The sequence below is a fragment of the Juglans microcarpa x Juglans regia genome, chromosome 4S, assembly GCF_004785595.1.
Source record: "Juglans microcarpa x Juglans regia isolate MS1-56 chromosome 4S, Jm3101_v1.0, whole genome shotgun sequence".
NCBI lineage: Eukaryota > Viridiplantae > Streptophyta > Magnoliopsida > Fagales > Juglandaceae > Juglans > Juglans microcarpa x Juglans regia.
This window is the reverse complement of record NC_054601.1, coordinates 3,299,678-3,316,958: the sequence shown is the minus strand read 5'-3', so window position 1 is coordinate 3,316,958 and position 17,281 is coordinate 3,299,678. Positions and strand designations below refer to the sequence as shown.

Below are 17,281 nucleotides of genomic sequence, written 5' to 3'. Positions count from 1 at the left end.
CAAACTATTGGTTGTAAATGGGTATTTAGAGTCAAATATAAAGCTGATAGAAGCATAGAAAGGCATAAGGCCAGATTAGTGGCAAATGGCTATAATCAACAGGAGGGTTTGGATTTCTTTGATACTTTTTCTCTTGTGGCAAAAGTGACTTCCATTAGACTATTACTTGCTGTGGCTGCAATTAAAAACTGGCATCTTCATCAATTGGATGTAAACAATACATTCTTGCATGGTGATTTACAAGAAGAAGTTTACATGGAGTTGCCCCCTGGAATGCCTAATACAGAAAATAAGGTTTGTATACTTTTGAAAAGCCTTTATGGTCTTAAGCAGGCATCTCGAAAATGGTTTGAAAAACTGTCCAATGCCCTCATTAGTTATGGTTTTACTCAAGGGAATTCTAATTGCTCTCTTTTTATAAAGAAATCTACAACATCCTTTATAGCATTGCTGGTGTATGTTGATGATGTACTACTGGCCAGTGATAACCTACAGGAAATTCAACTCTTAAAAGAGTTTCTACGTGATCAATTTACTATAAAATATTTGGGGCCACTAAAATATTTCCTTGGCTTGGAAATATCAAGATCCAAAGCAGGTATTTTTCTTTGCCAAAGGAAATATACATTGGATATTCTTCAAGACACGGGAACAATTGGTGCAAAGCCTGCTGCCTTTCCAATGGAAACCAACTTGAAGCTGACAGTCACTGATTCTATTTTGTATGAAGATCCATCAGCCTACAGAAGACTAATTGGGAGACTATTATACTTAACACTTACAAGACCAGACCTTGCATATTCAGTCCAAGTACTAAGCCAATTCCTTGCTAAGCCTGCTGTGAGTCATCATCAAGCAGCAGTTAGAGTGCTAAGGTACTTGAAAGCCACTCCAGGTCAGGGATTGTTCTTCTCGACATCTTCAGAATTGCAACTCAAGGCATTCTCAGATAGTGATTGGGCAGGGTGCATTGATACAAGAAGAAGTGTCACAGAGTTGCAGTATTTTTGGGAAACTCATTGATCTCATGGAAGTCCAAAAAGCAAGTAACCATCAGTCGGTCCTCTGCTGAAGCAGAATATCGAGTCCTTGCTGCCACAACATGTGAAGTCCAATGGTTGGCTTATGCACTGCAGGATTTACAAATTCACCATTCTCAACCAACATTGATGTATACTGATAACAAGTCTGCAATGTCCATAGCCTCCAATCCAGTTCAGCATGAAAGAACCAAACATATCCAAATTGACTGTCACTTAGTTCGTGAAAAGCTACAGCAATATCTCATCAAGTTATTCTATATTCCATCTCGACTACAGTTGGCAGACATCCTTAAAAAACCACTTGGTTCTTTACCTTTTCACCATACTCTCCGCAAGATGAACATCCTCAATATTCATGTTCATCTTGAGGGGGGTGTTGAAGTATAGCATCAAAGATAGAAGATATGGAAGTAAAGTCAAAGTATGAAAAGGGCAAATTAGAGAATAAACATTGATAGTTATTTCTGTTAATAAGTCATCTCTGTTATTCACTTTCTGTATCTGTATAAATACATGTAAAGGTTGAATATCAAACTCATTTTCAATCAATTTCAGAAGTTTTAATGCAATATACGATAGTCTTCATTTTTCTTCTCTTTATTTTTCAGATTTTGTCAAATTCTTAACAATGTACAATGAATGCCATGGAACCGGACGTACAGGAAACAAAACTTTATGCCGGCGAAGCCCGTATATGCAGATGCCTTAACGTGAGTTAAAATCTTATCATGATCAAATAAATTCGAATTCGTTGATGTACATTTTGTATCCCAACCACTGCTGCTTGCCACTATAGTTTTTAATTAGAATCTATTCTCTCATGAACACAACGGATCATCAAGATTAATTTGGGTTGTGGAAGGCGGCTATATATTTGGTTGCAGGCCAGATCAGGCTAATTAATTTATTGGAATATTTATATTGAGAGCGAGCTAGCTTCAGTTCGGTATAATATATAAATATGTCAACAACATTAATGCATATATATATATATCATGTATATAGAATCATTAATGCAGCATAATCTTGTGTAAGTAGTGGCATGCATGCATGCATGTACAGACATGCACATGATGAGAGTGATCAATTTGAGCTAAGGATCATGATCCTTGTTAGTGTTTGAAATGGTGAGAAGGAAATCAGAGAGTAGTGCACGAAGGATGAAGGAAGTGTACTGTATATTCCTCAATGATATCATTGTACATCATGTCGTGGGTATATAACCCTCTCGTATAACAAACTAACTAATTCTGTATTGAAAAAGGAAAGCCAGCAAATAACAGAGAGTATTTACAAATAAATGAAAAACAAGAAAAATAATGTAATTACAATTCAACCATTTTCTATACTTGTGCTCAGACGTCTTGTTGTTTCTTGAGAGGATGAACGACTTGTAGCTTGGTTCTTGGTACTGTGTAATAGCCCCCCACAAAATGGAGAATAGAGATTAACTATTTCCATCTTGGATAAATGTAACTTAAGGATGAAGGAGGGCAAAGCCTTTGTAAAAATATCAGCTAGTTGAGACTGTGAGGCAACATGAGTTGTGATGATGCTGCCCTTTTGGATCTTGTCTCGGACTAAGTGACAATCTAACTCGATATGCTTGATGCGTTCGTGAAAGACCGGATTAGCAGCGATGTGGAGTGCGGCTTGGTTGTCACAATAAAGGAAGGCAGCCTGAGGATGTGGAACCCGAAGGTCAAGAAGCAGGTATGTAAGCCAAGTGAGCTCAGAGCATGTGGAAGTCATGGATCGATATTCGGCTTCGGCTGAGGAGTGGGACACCACAGATTGTTTCTTGGATTCCCAAGAGATAAGAGAATTGCCAAGAAGTATGCAATACCCAGTGACAGAGCGACGTGTGTCAGGACACGAGGCCCAATCTGAGTCATAATTGGTGTTAAGTTGAAGTGGAGATGAGGATGAGAGTAATATACCCTGTCCTGGTGCTGCCTTGATATATCAAAGAGTTTTCTGAGCTGCAGCCAAATGTGAAGTTGTGGGACGATCCATAAATTGGCTAAGGAGTTGGACAGCATAAGATATGTTAGGCCGAGTGATGGTAAGATACAACAAACGGCCAATAAGTCTTCTATATAGGCTCGGGTCTAGTAGGGGGTCACCAGAAAATTTGCTGAGCTTAAAATTCTGCTCAAGGGGCAGTTGAAGTGGTTTGCTGCTGAGGGTCCCTGTGTCGGCCAAGATGTCCAAAATATATTTTCTTTGACACAAGTGAATACCTTTGGAAGACCTGGCAACTTCCAAACCAAGAAAATAACACAAACATCCAAGATCTTTGATCTTAAATTGAGTGTGAAAAAAAGATTTGAGTGATGCAATGGAAGAAGGACAATTACCAGCCACAATGATATCATCTACGTAAAATAGTAAGGCAATGAAAGATGAGCCATCTAGTTTAGTAAAAAGACTATAATCAGCTTTAAATTGTTCAAATCCAAAATCAATGAGAGAAGAGGAAAATTTAGAATACCATTGTCGGGAGGCTTGTTTAAGTCCATAGAGGCTCTTGAGAAGCTTGCATACTTGATTGGGTCCTCCTTTGTTATAACCCGGTGGTTTACGCATATAAATCTCCTCATTCAAATCACCATGGAGAAATGCATTGTGGATGTCAAATTGAAGAAGTGACCAGCCTTGTACTGCTGCAACAGATAATAAGACTCGGACAGTAACAAGCTTGGTGACTGGGGAAAAAAATCTCTGTATAATCTATACCTTATTGTTGTGTGAACCCCTTGGCAACAAGCATTGCTTTCAACCTTTCTACAAAACCATCAGCATGAAACTTAGTTTTGTAGACATATTTGCAATCAATTGCCTCTTTTCCAAGAGGTAAATCAGTGATAATCCAAGTTTAGTTTTGTTCTAAGGCAGACAATTCAGTGATCATGGCTTGACACCAACCAAGGTGTTTGACAACTTGTTTATAGGTGGTAGGGTCATAAGCAATGGAAATGGAGGTGGAAAAAGTAGTAAAAGAAGGAGAAAAATTCTGGTAAGTCAGAAAATTAGCTAAGGAGCAAGAATTACCAGTAGATGAAGAAGAAGCCGTGGACAGCAACTAAGAAGGGCCTGAATGTGAAGTTTGGTTGCAGTGGATCTCCTGCAGGTATTGTGGAGCTCTCCTTACCCTTTGTGACCTGCGAAGAGAGGGTTGAGGTGGAGAAATTGGTGTGGAAAGTGAGGGAGTAGTAGTGGGAGAAAAAGTGGAAGGATTATGTGATGATGCAACATGTTGTTGAGATGAATCTGGTATAGGTATGGAGGGTGGGGTGGCGGGATGGTGAGGAGGTGGGCTGACCTGTGGAGAGGAATAAATTGTGGAAAAATCAAGAAAGTCCAGTAAAGGTTTAGTAAAAACAAGGGTGGGGTTCGGAGAATGAGTGGATGGGGGATGAGGTAAAGATTGAAATGGAAAGATAGACTCATGAAAAAGCACGTCCCGGAAGACAAAAGTGGTTTTGGACTCAAGATCAAGCAATTTATAACCTTTAGTTCCAAAAGGATATCCAAGAAAAATGCACATGCGACCTCGGGGATCAAATTTTGTTCTTCCTTGTGAAAGAGTGGCAGCAAAACAAAGAGACTCAAAAACTTTTAAATGAGCATAAGTGGGTGGAGATTTAAATAAAAGTTCAAATGGTGTTTTGTTTTGAAGAAGGGGACTAGGGGTCCTATTGATGAGATATGTGGCGGTCAAAACACAATCATTCCAATATTCAAGAGGAAGACCAGCTTGGAATTTTAAAGCACGCACCACATTAAGTAAATGTTGGTGTTTCCTCTCCGCAACTCCATTTTGTTGTGGAGTGGCAACACAACTTGTTTGATGTAGGATCCCTTTTTTGTAAAAAAATTCTTTCATCTTAAATTCTCCTCCATTATCACTTCTTAGAATTTTGATGGTGAGGTTAAATTGATTTTCAATCATATTGGTAAAAGGCTCAATACTGGTTCGAGTGGCAACTTTGTTAGGAAGGAGATACAACCATGTACTCCTAGTCATCAACTAAAGTTAAAAAATATTTTGAGCCATCATAAGCAAGAACAGAACATGGTCCCCAGAGATCACAATGCACAATTTCAAATGGAATTGATGTCTTATGTTTGCTATGAGGAAAAGGAAGTCTATGGAATTTTGCCAATGGACAAATGTAACAAGGCTTTGTATTAGTAGTTGAAATGCTTTTCTTTACAATAGGATCTGTAATCATATGCAGAACAGGAAAAGAAAGGTGGCCTAGGTGGCAGTGCCATAGGTTAGTAACATTTTCAGTGTGTGAAACAAAAGCTGTAGCAGACTTTGTAATGGTGGAAAAGTGAGAAAAAGTGGTCACTAAGGTAGAGGGAGAGACAGCTGTGTTGAGCAGGTGATATAGACCATTCTTCACTTCACCCTTCCCAATCGTTGTCCAAGATAAAAAGTCTTGAATAAGGCAAAAATCAGAGTAAAAAACTAGACAACAAGTGAGATTAGCAGCCAACTTTTTGGCTGAAATTAAATTAAAGCTAAAGGAAGGAACACACAAGACTTCGGTGAGGTGAAGTGAGGGTGTTAAGTGAACTGTGCCTGTGTGTAACAGGTACATTTGTGCCATTTGGTAACTTAACAGAGTGAGAAACAGGAGAATTAATAACGGTAAAAAAAGAGGTACAACAGACCATATGGTTAGTGGCACCGTTATCGATTATCCAAGGAATTTCTTGTGGAAATGAATGATTGTGTGTGCAGGTGGATAAACAAGTTGAAATACTAGAAATCTGAGGAGTTGAGTTAGGAGGAATGATGGATTGAATCTGGTTGGCAGAGGATTGAGCAATGGTGGAGGGCTGCCGTGGTTGGAGTAATGCCAATAAGTGCTGATATTGGGCTTGAGTAAGACCTACTCGACCATCACTGGAATCCTCAAGGGTGGAGTCAATAAGAGCAATTTGAGCAGTAAAAGCATTGGATCCCTGAGGTTTATTGAAAAGTTTGTGTCCGGGGGGGTAGCCATGGAGCTTGTAACACTTCTCCATTGTGTGTCCAGTCATGTTGCAATGAGAACAAATAGGGGCCTCAGCGTTACCAACCTTGAAACAAGTTTCAAAAGAGTGTCCTATGATCTTGCAGTGAGAACAATAGGCTCGGTCTTTCTTTGATTTTTGTTGAGATGGATTACGAGTAGGGAGTGAGTATGGCTTGCGAATGGCAAAGGCCATGGAGTTAGATGGGTTTGAAGTGGGGGTCATTTGATAATGGCGTTCCTGTTGTTGAATGAGAAAAAAGACTTTTGTGATGGGTGGAAGAGGATCTAAGAGCATTATCTGGTCTCGAACAGGGGAATATGTGTCGTTTAAACCCATCAAAAACTAAAAGACATAGTCCCGTTGGTATCGGTCTGATAGAGTTTTCATCAATTCACAAGAGCAAACTAAAATGCGGTCATAAATAAGTAACTCATCCCAAAGAGATTTAAGTCGTCCGTAATATACACTTACAGTGTCGGAGTCTTGTTGAAGACTGGCAAGTGTCTTCTTGAGCTGGTATATACGAGGTCCATTTTGATGGGAAAAACGGTCGTGAAGATCGAGCCAAAGGTCATGGGCATTGTCTACGAAAGCAACACTGGATCTGATGGAGAGGCTTATAGAGTTTTGAAGCCATGAAACCACCATGTCGTTGCAGCGCTCCCATAAGTCAAGAAGAGGATCATCAGGGTCTATTGGTGGGGAAATGGAACCAGTGATGAAACATATTTTATTTTTGGCACGGAGAGCTCGTTTCATCGCACGAGACCAAGTGGGGTAGTTCTCGCTGGTGAGCAAGTCAGTGACCAGAACGACGGTAGGGTTGTCGCCGTTGTCCAGCCGAAATTGGTTGCTAGGGTCGGTGAGGTTCAGGTATTTGGCCATGTTTATGGCACAGAAGGTGTTTGATATTTGGTGTGAATGAGCAGAGGAATTTTTGGAGCTGTTGGAGGAAGAACTGTCAGAACCTTCGAAGTCCTCCATGGGTGGCTCTCTGGCTCTTGATACCATGTCAGTGTTTGAAATGGTGAGAAGGAAATGATGAGAAGGAAATCAGAGAGCAGTGCACGAAGGATGAAGGAAGTGTACTGTATATTCCTCAATGATATCACTGTACATCATGTCGTGGGTATATAACCCTCTCGTATAACAAACTAACTAATTCTGTACCGAAAAAGGAAAGCTAGCAAATACCAGAGAGTATTTACAAATAAATGAAAAACAAGAAAAATAATGTAATTACAATTCAACCCTTTTCTATACTTGTGCTCAGACGTCTTATAGTTTCTTGAGAGGATGAACGACTTGTAGCTTGGTTCTTGGTACCGTGTAATAATCCTTGCTCGCATGCATTCTCTGCAAGCAATTTGTCAGCTAGCTTCTCTCGATTGATCGGTTTTCGGGCAAGTCTTCCTTTGCTCTAGCTAGCTCACTCTCTTCTAGATCTTGGGGAGAAACTCTTCCATCTAAAGCCAAACTTTTTTTGGCAAAAGTGAAAGATCAACCATGCATGACCGGGTTGAATCAGGCCTGGTACGACGTCGTACTTACTAGCTAGTGTTCGCGGCAACTTGTACAAAAAGCTATTTAATTATTAGATATATATATCGCATGATCATTTTATTTACCAGAATTTAATTTACGATAGGATGAGGTACTTCATGTGTTGCGACGTCATGCATGATTAGCTAGCTCGAAACTATCATATATATATGATCATGACACACTAAATAGTAAATCAATTAAATATAAATGGGGTCCTTATTAATTCAGTAATATGGTTTTAATTCAGCTAGCGTTGTAATTAATTAGATATAAATGGCCTTATCCCTGGTGTTTTTATTATTATTATTATTATTTACCAAGTGCATGAGTCTTTAATTTGAAGGTCCAATCCTACTTTTCAGACCGATATAGACAGATAATTTCACGTTATAATTAGATAAGATAATTAAATAAGTAAAGTACTTAGACCAAGTCGATTTTTATAAATATCTGGACAATACAAGTGGTAATTAGGAGAAATTAGTGCACAAATTCCCGTTGACACAGAAAGATCATCATCATCATGTGGCCCCGTATCTGCCTCGCGAGTGTCATCTAGCTTCCATATTCTATTCCCAGAACAACAATCAATTGGACGAATTTACCTCCACATGCATGAACCGAAGAGACGGGGTGATGAGATAATTGTCAAGAGTAGTACTAAATACACTTGATCGGACAAGAAGGGATTTGAATTTTGGGAAGGAAAAGACGTTGCAGCCACTTGGGAGTTGGGATCTCATGATCTACCTCTATATATATGTGTGTTTGTGTGTCAACCCTAGCTAAGCCGCAGGATGTGAACTAAATAGAGAGATATCAACGAATACGGCCACTTTGTTTGAAGTGTCTTGCATGAAGAGACAGAGAGTGGAGTTGAGCCAAGAATGACTTGCCAACATTTGCTGCATGTGAAAGCAATATGCTTTTGGCTCGGCCTTCGGTCAAGTCCTTGTTGGCTCTCCACATCTCTCATGCCAGGCCTCCAGAACATTAATGAGTTTTAAATCAGATTGTACGTGTATGTCTCTCAAACACACGCCCAGAGATGAGCTAGCAGCTTCAATATCGTTGATTAATGTTCGAGTTTCTGCAATATAGGTAGTTTTGGTTCAGTTTGTCAGCACCTTGCGTTGTCTCTAGTCTTGTCTTACTGCATATAAATATATAGCTACTAGAATGAAAATATAACATACAGAAAGTTAAGAGTACCTAGTACTCATGCATGCTGTCGGCTTTCGTTGTACGTGTGTCTGATCGCATGCATTCATGCGTGATCTCTCCCTTCCCCGCAATATTTTTCTTCACTCTTTTGGATAAATATTCCCCTTTCCGAACTATGTCAGTCTCTCGACCGATCGATAGTGGCGCTTCGGAACTCTTTTGTACTTCTTTCCTATCCCCCAGCTCCCTCCCTTTTTTTCTTCTTTATCTTCATTTTGCAAGTCATCGATCTAATTATAATAGTACCGGTCATGTTAACAGGCGGGCTGCGGAATGGGAGATTTGACCTGATCTTATATATGGTTGACGTACATGCAGATGGCAACAATTAGCTTGCTTAATTCAGTTAATTCTGGGTCGCCATGCAAGGAAAATACACAGAACAACAAGCACAGCATGCATGCCAGCTAGCTTCCCTCAGAAACTGATGAGAAATTCTTCTTGCAGTCGAGGACTTCAGCGCACTCCTAACGTGGCAAAAACTCACCGTTTCACTTAAATTCAACACGACGTAGTTTGGACAAAAGAGAAATGAAGAGCTCCTGAAACACTTTTCCCTTTTCTCTTTCCCGTTCGAGAGATTGCTGCCAAACTCCCCCCTTCTCCTTCCGCTTGAGCTTCGTCATCCATCTCCGGTACCGGTGCGTCGTCCCCTTCCTTTGTGCCAACAGGTTGATGCAGCGCTGAAACACTTTCCCCTTTCCCCTTTCCCCTTATCTTTGAAAGGCTGATTTTTTTCTCGGAGAAGGATTGAAGCTACTGGTCAAGCTCTTGGAGGGCTTCTCTAGCCTTATATGGGTCTACCTGTATCAAGCTAAGTAACTCTTCTGAGAGTTTTCACAAACACATGGAGAGCACTCTAGACAACTCAGCAGTAACGTAATGGCCAAAGAGTCTGTTTCTCCAATTGTACACTTAGCTTATAGAATCTTCTAGAATACAACAGGAGAAGAAACCGTTACCCATTTCTCTCAAGTTATCTGCAAATTCATTATTCTTTTATTAGTTATTTCTGTGTATAAATAGCACTCACTACACATCAATGAAATCAGAAAAATTCTTTCTATTTTTGACTTCATTCTGTTATCATGGTATCGAGAGCCACTTAAGGACCCACGTCCGAACTCATTCATGGCTTCCCCTGCACCATCTCTTTCCCCACCCACCCTCTCCTCATTCTCTCATATCGTAACCACAAAATTAATTAATGATAATTTTCTCCTCTGGAAGGTGCAAATTTCTGCCTACCTTCGTGGTCAGGGTCTCTTTGGTCATGTCGATGGATCTCTCCCATCTCCTCCTAAACACCTCACTGATTCTTCAACCTCTCAACCCAAACCCAACCCTGATTTTACATCCTGGCAGCGCACTGATCAACTTGTTCTCAGTGTGTTATTCTCTTCTCTTTCAGACTCCATTCTTGGCCATGTGTTATCTTCAACCACTGCGTATTCTCTTTGGTCCTCTGTTGTCTCAATGTTTGATTCTCACTCTCATGCTAAGGAGTTTCAGATCCGATTTCAACTCACCAATCTTTCCAAAGGTGACCAAACGATCTCAGATTATTTTGGGAAGGTACGTTCCCTGGTTGATTCACTGGCCTCGACTGGAAATACTCTCCCTGATAAGGAAATTGTCACTTATCTTCTGAATGGGTTAGGACCCTCCTATGAGGCATTTATCACTTCTGTCACTGCAAGGGCCGATCCTCTTTCCTCCCATGAATTATTTCAACTCTTACTTATTAATGAAAGTAGAGCTTCTCATCAAAATAGGAACACCGTCTCCTCTGAGCACTCTGTGAATTTTAGTATTTCTGGACAACGTGATCAACGTGGTCGTGGACGTCAAGGAAGAGGAAGAGGCCATTCAAATTTCTGGAACAACTTCCGTGGTGGGCGTTCAAACTCTCCTCAACAAAGCTACAACAATCAGCGTCCTACCTGTCAAGTTTGCAACAAATCGGGACATGTTGCTCTCCAATGTCGGTATAGGTTTGATCATGCATATCAGTACAAGGCTCCTCCATTTTTTTCGGCAAATTACACTGCTCCTAGCTCCACATCTGACACTTCTTGGTATCCTGACTCTGGAGCTACACATCATCTTACCAACGAACTCAGTAACTTGAACATCTCATCAGCACCTTATACTGGTAGTGATTCAATACACGTGGGTGATGGAACTGGTATTCCGATTCAAAACTTCGGTGATTCTCATCTCTCAACTCATAACTCCTCTTTTTATCTTAAAAATCTCTTACATGTCCCTGCCATCACCAAGAATCTTGTGTCTGTTCTTCGATTTTGTATAGACAACTCTTGTTATTTTGAATTTCATTCTTCTCATTTTTCTATGAAGGACAATCAGACGAAGAAGGTGCTCCTCACCGGACTCACGCATAATGGACTTTACATTTTTCCCTCTCTATCTAAGTCTACGTCCAGTCCATCCAGCTATCTTGGTGAAAGAACCTCTCCAGCCCAATGGCATAAGAGACTTGGCCATCCTTCCTTAGGCCTTGTTTCTCGCATCTTACGGCAATTTTGCTTGCCCACTAGTTTCAGTGATTCCGTTTTCTTTTGTAATGAATGTCCAATAGCAAAGGCACATCAATTGCCCTTTAGTGCTTCTCGGACAGTTTATACTAAGCCTCTTCAACTCTTATGTGCAGATGTTTGGGGTCCTGCACCTCATACATCTAGGCTTGGTTTTAAATATTATCTTTCCTTTGTTGAGCAATTCACCAGATATACATGGATATTTCCTATAAAATTAAAATCAGATGTTGCTCAAGTTTTTACCACTTTCCTTCCCTATCTTGAAAGATTATTTAATACCAAACTTCTAACACTTCAAACTGATGGTGGTGGGGAATTCAAACCTCTCACTCAAATTTGTCAAAAGGTTGGTATAACACATCGTCTTTCTTGTCCTCATACGCATCAACAAAATGGACTCATTGAACGCAAACACCGTCATATAGTTGAAACCGGTCTAGCTCTTTTGGCACATTCCTCACTTCCATTCTCCTTTTGGGCCGATGCCTTTGAAACTGCAGTATATTTAATTAATCTTCTTCCTTCTCCTGTCACAAAAAATGTATCCCCGTATTTTCTTGTTCATAAAAATGATCCTGATTATAAATTTCTCAAAATTTTTGGATGTGAATGCTGGCCCAATCTTAGGCCTTACCTTTCCAACAAATTGAATTTCAGATCTGTCTCTTGTTTATTCTTGGGGTACAGTACATCGCATAAGGGATACAAGTGTTTAGATCTCATCAAAAATCGCCTCTACATTTCACGTGATGTTATCTTTAATGAGGTATCTTTTCCTTACAACAAAATTCGGCCCATTCCAAATACACAAATTCCATCTCCTGTTATAGTTCCTTTACCCATTTTACAACCGTCTATTCTTGGGCCTGGTCCATACCCATCCATTCCTCTAAACACTTCGGCCCACTCATCTCCTTCGTCTTCCTCCCGCACCCCTTCTACCGCGAACACTCCCATTTCGACTTCTCCTACATCTGTTGTTCCTCCAAACTCCACTAACATTTCCCTTCCCTCTAATCCAATACCCCCACCGCCTCACACCTCTCTTGTTCCTCCCCGTTCTCCCATCGTTACTCGTGCCCACACCAACTCTTCTCGACCCCGTATGTTCACCGACGGAACTGTTCCTTATCCTTCTCGGTATTGTTTCACTACTGATATTTGTGTGCCTAATGAGCCGTCTAGTTTTTCTGCAGCTTCTAGGTTTTCCGAATGGTGGCAAGCTATGCGACAGGAGTTCAGTGCACTACAACAGAACCGGACATGGAGCCTTGTTCCTCCACCTCCCTCAGCTAACGTTCTTGGTTGTCGATGGGTGTTTCGCACCAAAACTAAAGCTGATGGTTCCTTTGAAAGAAGAAAAGCTCGACTGGTAGCTAAAGGCTACCATCAGCTTCATGGCTTGGACTACACTGAGACATTCAGTCCAGTGGTCAAAACTTCAACAATCCGTCTCATTCTATCTATTGCAGTGACCCGTTCTTGGCCCCTCAGACAACTGGATATCCAAAATGCTTTCCTACATGGATCATTAACAGAGGATGTTTATATGCAACAGCCTCAAGGCTTTGTGGACACTGCTCATCCAGATTATATCTGCAAGCTTCACAAAGCTATCTACGGCCTTAAACAGGCTCCTAGAGCTTGGTTTGCTCAATTAAGCACATGGCTTCTTGATTTTGGTTTTACAGCATCCAAAGCAGATCCTTCCCTGTTTACCTTATTTCATGGTAATGTGCAGATCTATTTTCTAGTGTATGTAGATGATATTGTCATCACAGCATCACACTCCTCTGCTATTGATGACTTAATCTCAGCCATGGGTTACAACTTCCCAGTTAAGGATCTTGGTCCGCTCTCCTTTTTTTCTTGGAGTTGAAGTGGATTATACTGCCAGTGGTATAATTCTTTCTCAACGAAAATATATCAAACAATTGCTCACCAAAAGCAAGATGTTATTTGCTAAGCCCATCACCTCTCCCATGGCTGCCAACCTTAAGCTCTCCAAGTTTGACTCTACAGATTTTGAAGATCCTACTCTCTATAGGAGCATCGTTGGGGGCCTCCAATATTTGTCACTCACGAGACCTGATCTCTCTTTCGCAGTTAATAAAGTGTGTCAATTTATGCACACTCCAAAAACTGCTCACTGGACAGCAGTGAAACGTATCCTGAGGTATCTCAAAGCCACGATCAATCACGGCCTCATCTTCAAGCAACAAAATGCATTCACTCTTCAAGCATATTCTGACGCTGATTGGGGAGGTTGTCCCGATGATCGACGTTCAACGGGTGGCTTCTGTATATACTTGGGTCACCACCTAATCTCGTGGAGCTCAAAGAAACAGAGTACGGTAGCTCGATCTTCCACGGAATCAGAATATAAGTCTCTTGCATCCGCAGCAGCCGAAGTCATCTGGTTACAAACTGTACTTCGAGAGCAACGTATCTTTCTTCCTTCAGCTCCTATATTATGGTGCGATAACATCGGCGCGACATACCTTTCTGTGAATCCAGTGTATCATTCCAAAACCAAACACATGGATATTGACTTTCATTTCGTGCGAGATCGAGTTGCAGCAAATACTCTACAAGTCAAGTTCTGTAGTTCACAAGATCAGCTGGCTGACCTTCTTACAAAACCAATTGTGGCTGATCGCTTCCTTCGTTTCAGGACGAGTCTGAACGTGGTCGACACCCCGTTCAACTCGCGGGGGCGTATCAAGCTAAGTAACTCTTCTGAGAGTTTTCACAAACACATGGAGAGCACTCTAGACAACTCAGCAGTAACGTAATGGCCAAAGAGTCTGTTTCTCCAATTGTACACTTAGCTTATAGAATCTTCTAGAATACAACAGGAGAGGAAACCGTTACCCATTTCTCTCAAGTTATCTGCAAATTCATTATTCTTTTATTAGTTATTTCTGTGTATAAATAGCACTCACTACACATCAATGAAATCAGAAAAATTCTTTCTATTTTTGTCTTCATTCTGTTATCAACCTGAAACTGGTGTGAATCTTTCTCCATTGCATGACCGATATAGAATGAAAAAGAAGATCATGGGTGTACTTGTCCTTTCTTAAACGCAACATCATCGTGTGTTAAGGATTGAGAGATAAAATTCCATAAAGGAAAAATCTGAATGCAAGCAAATTTGGGGACGAACTCAAGATTCTTCTCGGATTCGTCCGCTAATTCGTCTGTATCTAGACGAACTCAAAAGATAATGTATTGGGCTTGTAGGAGATAGATGCTGGTGGAGGTGCCTGGTGGCTTGTTGAGTCATGCATCAATGAGTTAAGAAAAAAATTATATTGTGCTAGTCAACTATGGCGTAAACGACTTTGCTTTTCTCTTTCACAAGAATGGGATAGAAGTTGAGGTTGTGTATTCAAGACCTACTGGCAGTGGTATGTGGGTTTGTATAACTAAACAATAAAAAAATCTGTGGGGATCTTCTTGAGATGGAAGTCATTATAATGGCAATTTTTTTCTGACTTTTCTTGTATACTGACAATTTTCTCGTCTTTGGTTGTTCTTCTGTGCTGGGGATCATGAAAGTCATTCTCAGAGCTTCTGTCAAAATTGGGTTGACTACCGGAGAACTCGACTGACAGAGTGAAATTTGGTAAAGCGTGAGAGCAGGGTCTTTTGGTCATTCGACTTGGACATGGACAAGGGACACGTAGTGGAGTACGCGGGGACTAAGATTGGGGACTGTATGTAGCAACTCTCGAAACTTATTGTCCTCCATATTATATACATACATACACATTATATATATATATATATCCCCGGCCCAAAGTTTATCCCAATTTCCATATTTTATTAATAAACTACTATCAGAAAAACGCTCTCACTACTCACCAATATGATTAATCATTTGTTCGGAAAAGAACATACATATCATGTAAGAATATCATCATCCAATTCGATCGTTCAGGCATCTTGCATGAAGGAGATATAGAGAGTGGATTTGAGCTAAGGATGACTTGCCGGCATCTGCTGCATACGAAGTAGAATGCCCGGCCCTACTCCTAGTTCCTACGGGCCGGTGTAATCTTTGTCTCACCTTCGTTGTCTTTTCTCTCATTTGAGACTCAGTTCGACACCTTAATTATCACAATTCTATATATACCTGACTCGGATCCTGCCAAGATCTAGAAGATTGTCAGAGAAACGGAGTTTGAGCTTAAGGTATCTGCATGATTAGAAAGAAGAAAGATTGTACGTTTCTCTTATAGTTATTGTCTCTCTCGTTAAATTAGCATTAAGAGTCTTTCTATACACCTTTCCCTTTTTCTCATACGGCACACGAAAGGTGATCTAGCTTCTTTTTTTTTTAAAAAAAAAAATGCTCTTTTAGTTAAACCTAAAATTATAACATTTCTAATTTATTTTCCCCCCACACCCACGTTCTTCTCCATTCTTCTTCCCGCCAGCAGCCTCTTCTTCCTCCGACAGCCACCATCTGGGACTGCCGACAAGAACCTAGCCACAACGGACCCACCACCAACATCAGCTTGCATCGAGTAAGAAGTTGATTACAATCTACATCTGAGCCAATATTTTTTTTGAGTCTTTTTTACAAACACTTGCTATTCATTTCTCAAAGTGGCATTATCAATCCATATCCCTACATGTTTCCATAGCCCAGATTACAATCACCATAACAATGAGATACAATCACTTAAAAAATTACACGGCATTTGAAAAAATTATCCAATAGCGGCAGGAAGCTTCTTTCGGGATTGACATATGTGATTTCTCTGGGGGTCAAGCTCAGTCCGTCGTCACGGCTTTGGGAGTCGAGATCAGTCGAGTTGCCTTCGTGGTAGTGGTAGTCAAAGGAGGAAGAAGTTGATTCAGGGAGGGAGAGGCGAGAGAGTTATGGGTCGGGGAGGGAGTTAATTCAGGATTTGCGAGAGAGGGAAATGAGTTTCAGGGACACAGATTTTGCGAGAGAGGGAAATGAGTTTAGGGGAGCTTCGTCGAGTTGTCTTGAGAGAGGAAGAAGTTGAGTTTCAGGGAGGGAGAGGCGAGAGAGGGAGTGTCTCGGGGGGAGGGTTTTCCAGGAAGAAAGAATGAATGAGTTTCAGAGATGAATTTCGAATTGGACCGGAGGCTATAAACGAACCGGTTTGCCAGGTGTATTTTCGTGTGGAGTGTAAAATACTAGACCGGACTATGAGTAGAGTTTCTTTAGCATTAATTATAGCTAGCTAGGCCCTTTTTCTCCCATATGTCGCATGTTCTCAAATATCTTATTCAATAGCTGCAGGTTTTTTTTTGCTCAATATTGCATTAAGGTTTCAACTTTCAATCATTGCTCGTATCATGGGAAGACCCAAATGGGAGATTGATCCCAGTCATCTTATGTTGACATACGTTGCTTGGAAAAAGTTGTACGTGTGCTTACTGGCGATTTTAATTCTCTCTCTCTTTGTGTTGATGCTATAAAAATCGCACATACTGAAAGGAGAGAAAGAGTCATTTCTAATCCATTATGACGATTTGGATCTCGATCAGTATTATTTGGATCTCCCAAAAGTGTTCCAGTACGGCTATAGGGTGACGGTGCGTACGTTCATAGAAGATAAGTGTAGGAAAAATAAAGAGAGAGATACAAATATTTACGTGGTTCGATACTGGACCTACGTCTACAAAGATTTAGAGAGGAGAGTTTTCACTATAAAATATTTGTTTATAATCATCTATGATCCTTCACATCTCACTGTAAAGAAAAAAATTGGAAATTTATTTATTAGAGAAGAAAATTTCATTGATGCGCTCATTTCTCAAGAAGAAGAGGAGAAGGAGGAGGAAGAAGATGAAGTTGAGAGAGAGCTTTTGATCATCCGGCTGAAGGAT

The 17,281-nt window shown here is 40.6% G+C and overlaps 1 protein-coding gene across 1 annotated transcript; it reads right to left on the bottom strand.

Moving 5' to 3' along the window:
- Window positions 1-1,053: 1,053 nt before the first annotated feature.
- On the bottom strand, window positions 1,054-7,088 carry LOC121262713. The gene is made up of 2 exons (XM_041165303.1): window positions 6,549-7,088; window positions 1,054-1,188 (listed from the first exon to the last, which is right to left on the bottom strand). The coding sequence occupies exons 1-2, from the start codon at window positions 7,086-7,088 to the stop codon at window positions 1,054-1,056; spliced, it is 675 nt and encodes a 224-aa protein (XP_041021237.1).
- Between the last annotated feature and the right edge of the window lie 10,193 nt (window positions 7,089-17,281).

What these genes read in the sequence shown, in the direction of transcription:
- LOC121262713 (XM_041165303.1), bottom strand. Translation starts at nt 7,088, where the DNA reads ATGGTATCAAGAGCCAGAGAGCCACCCATGGAGGACTTCGAAGGTTCT. An exon ending in TTCAACAAGACTCCGACACT is followed by an intron (nt 1,189 to 6,548) that starts GTAAGTGTATAT and finishes TGGACATTGCAG; the next exon opens with ACTTGTTATCAGTATACATC.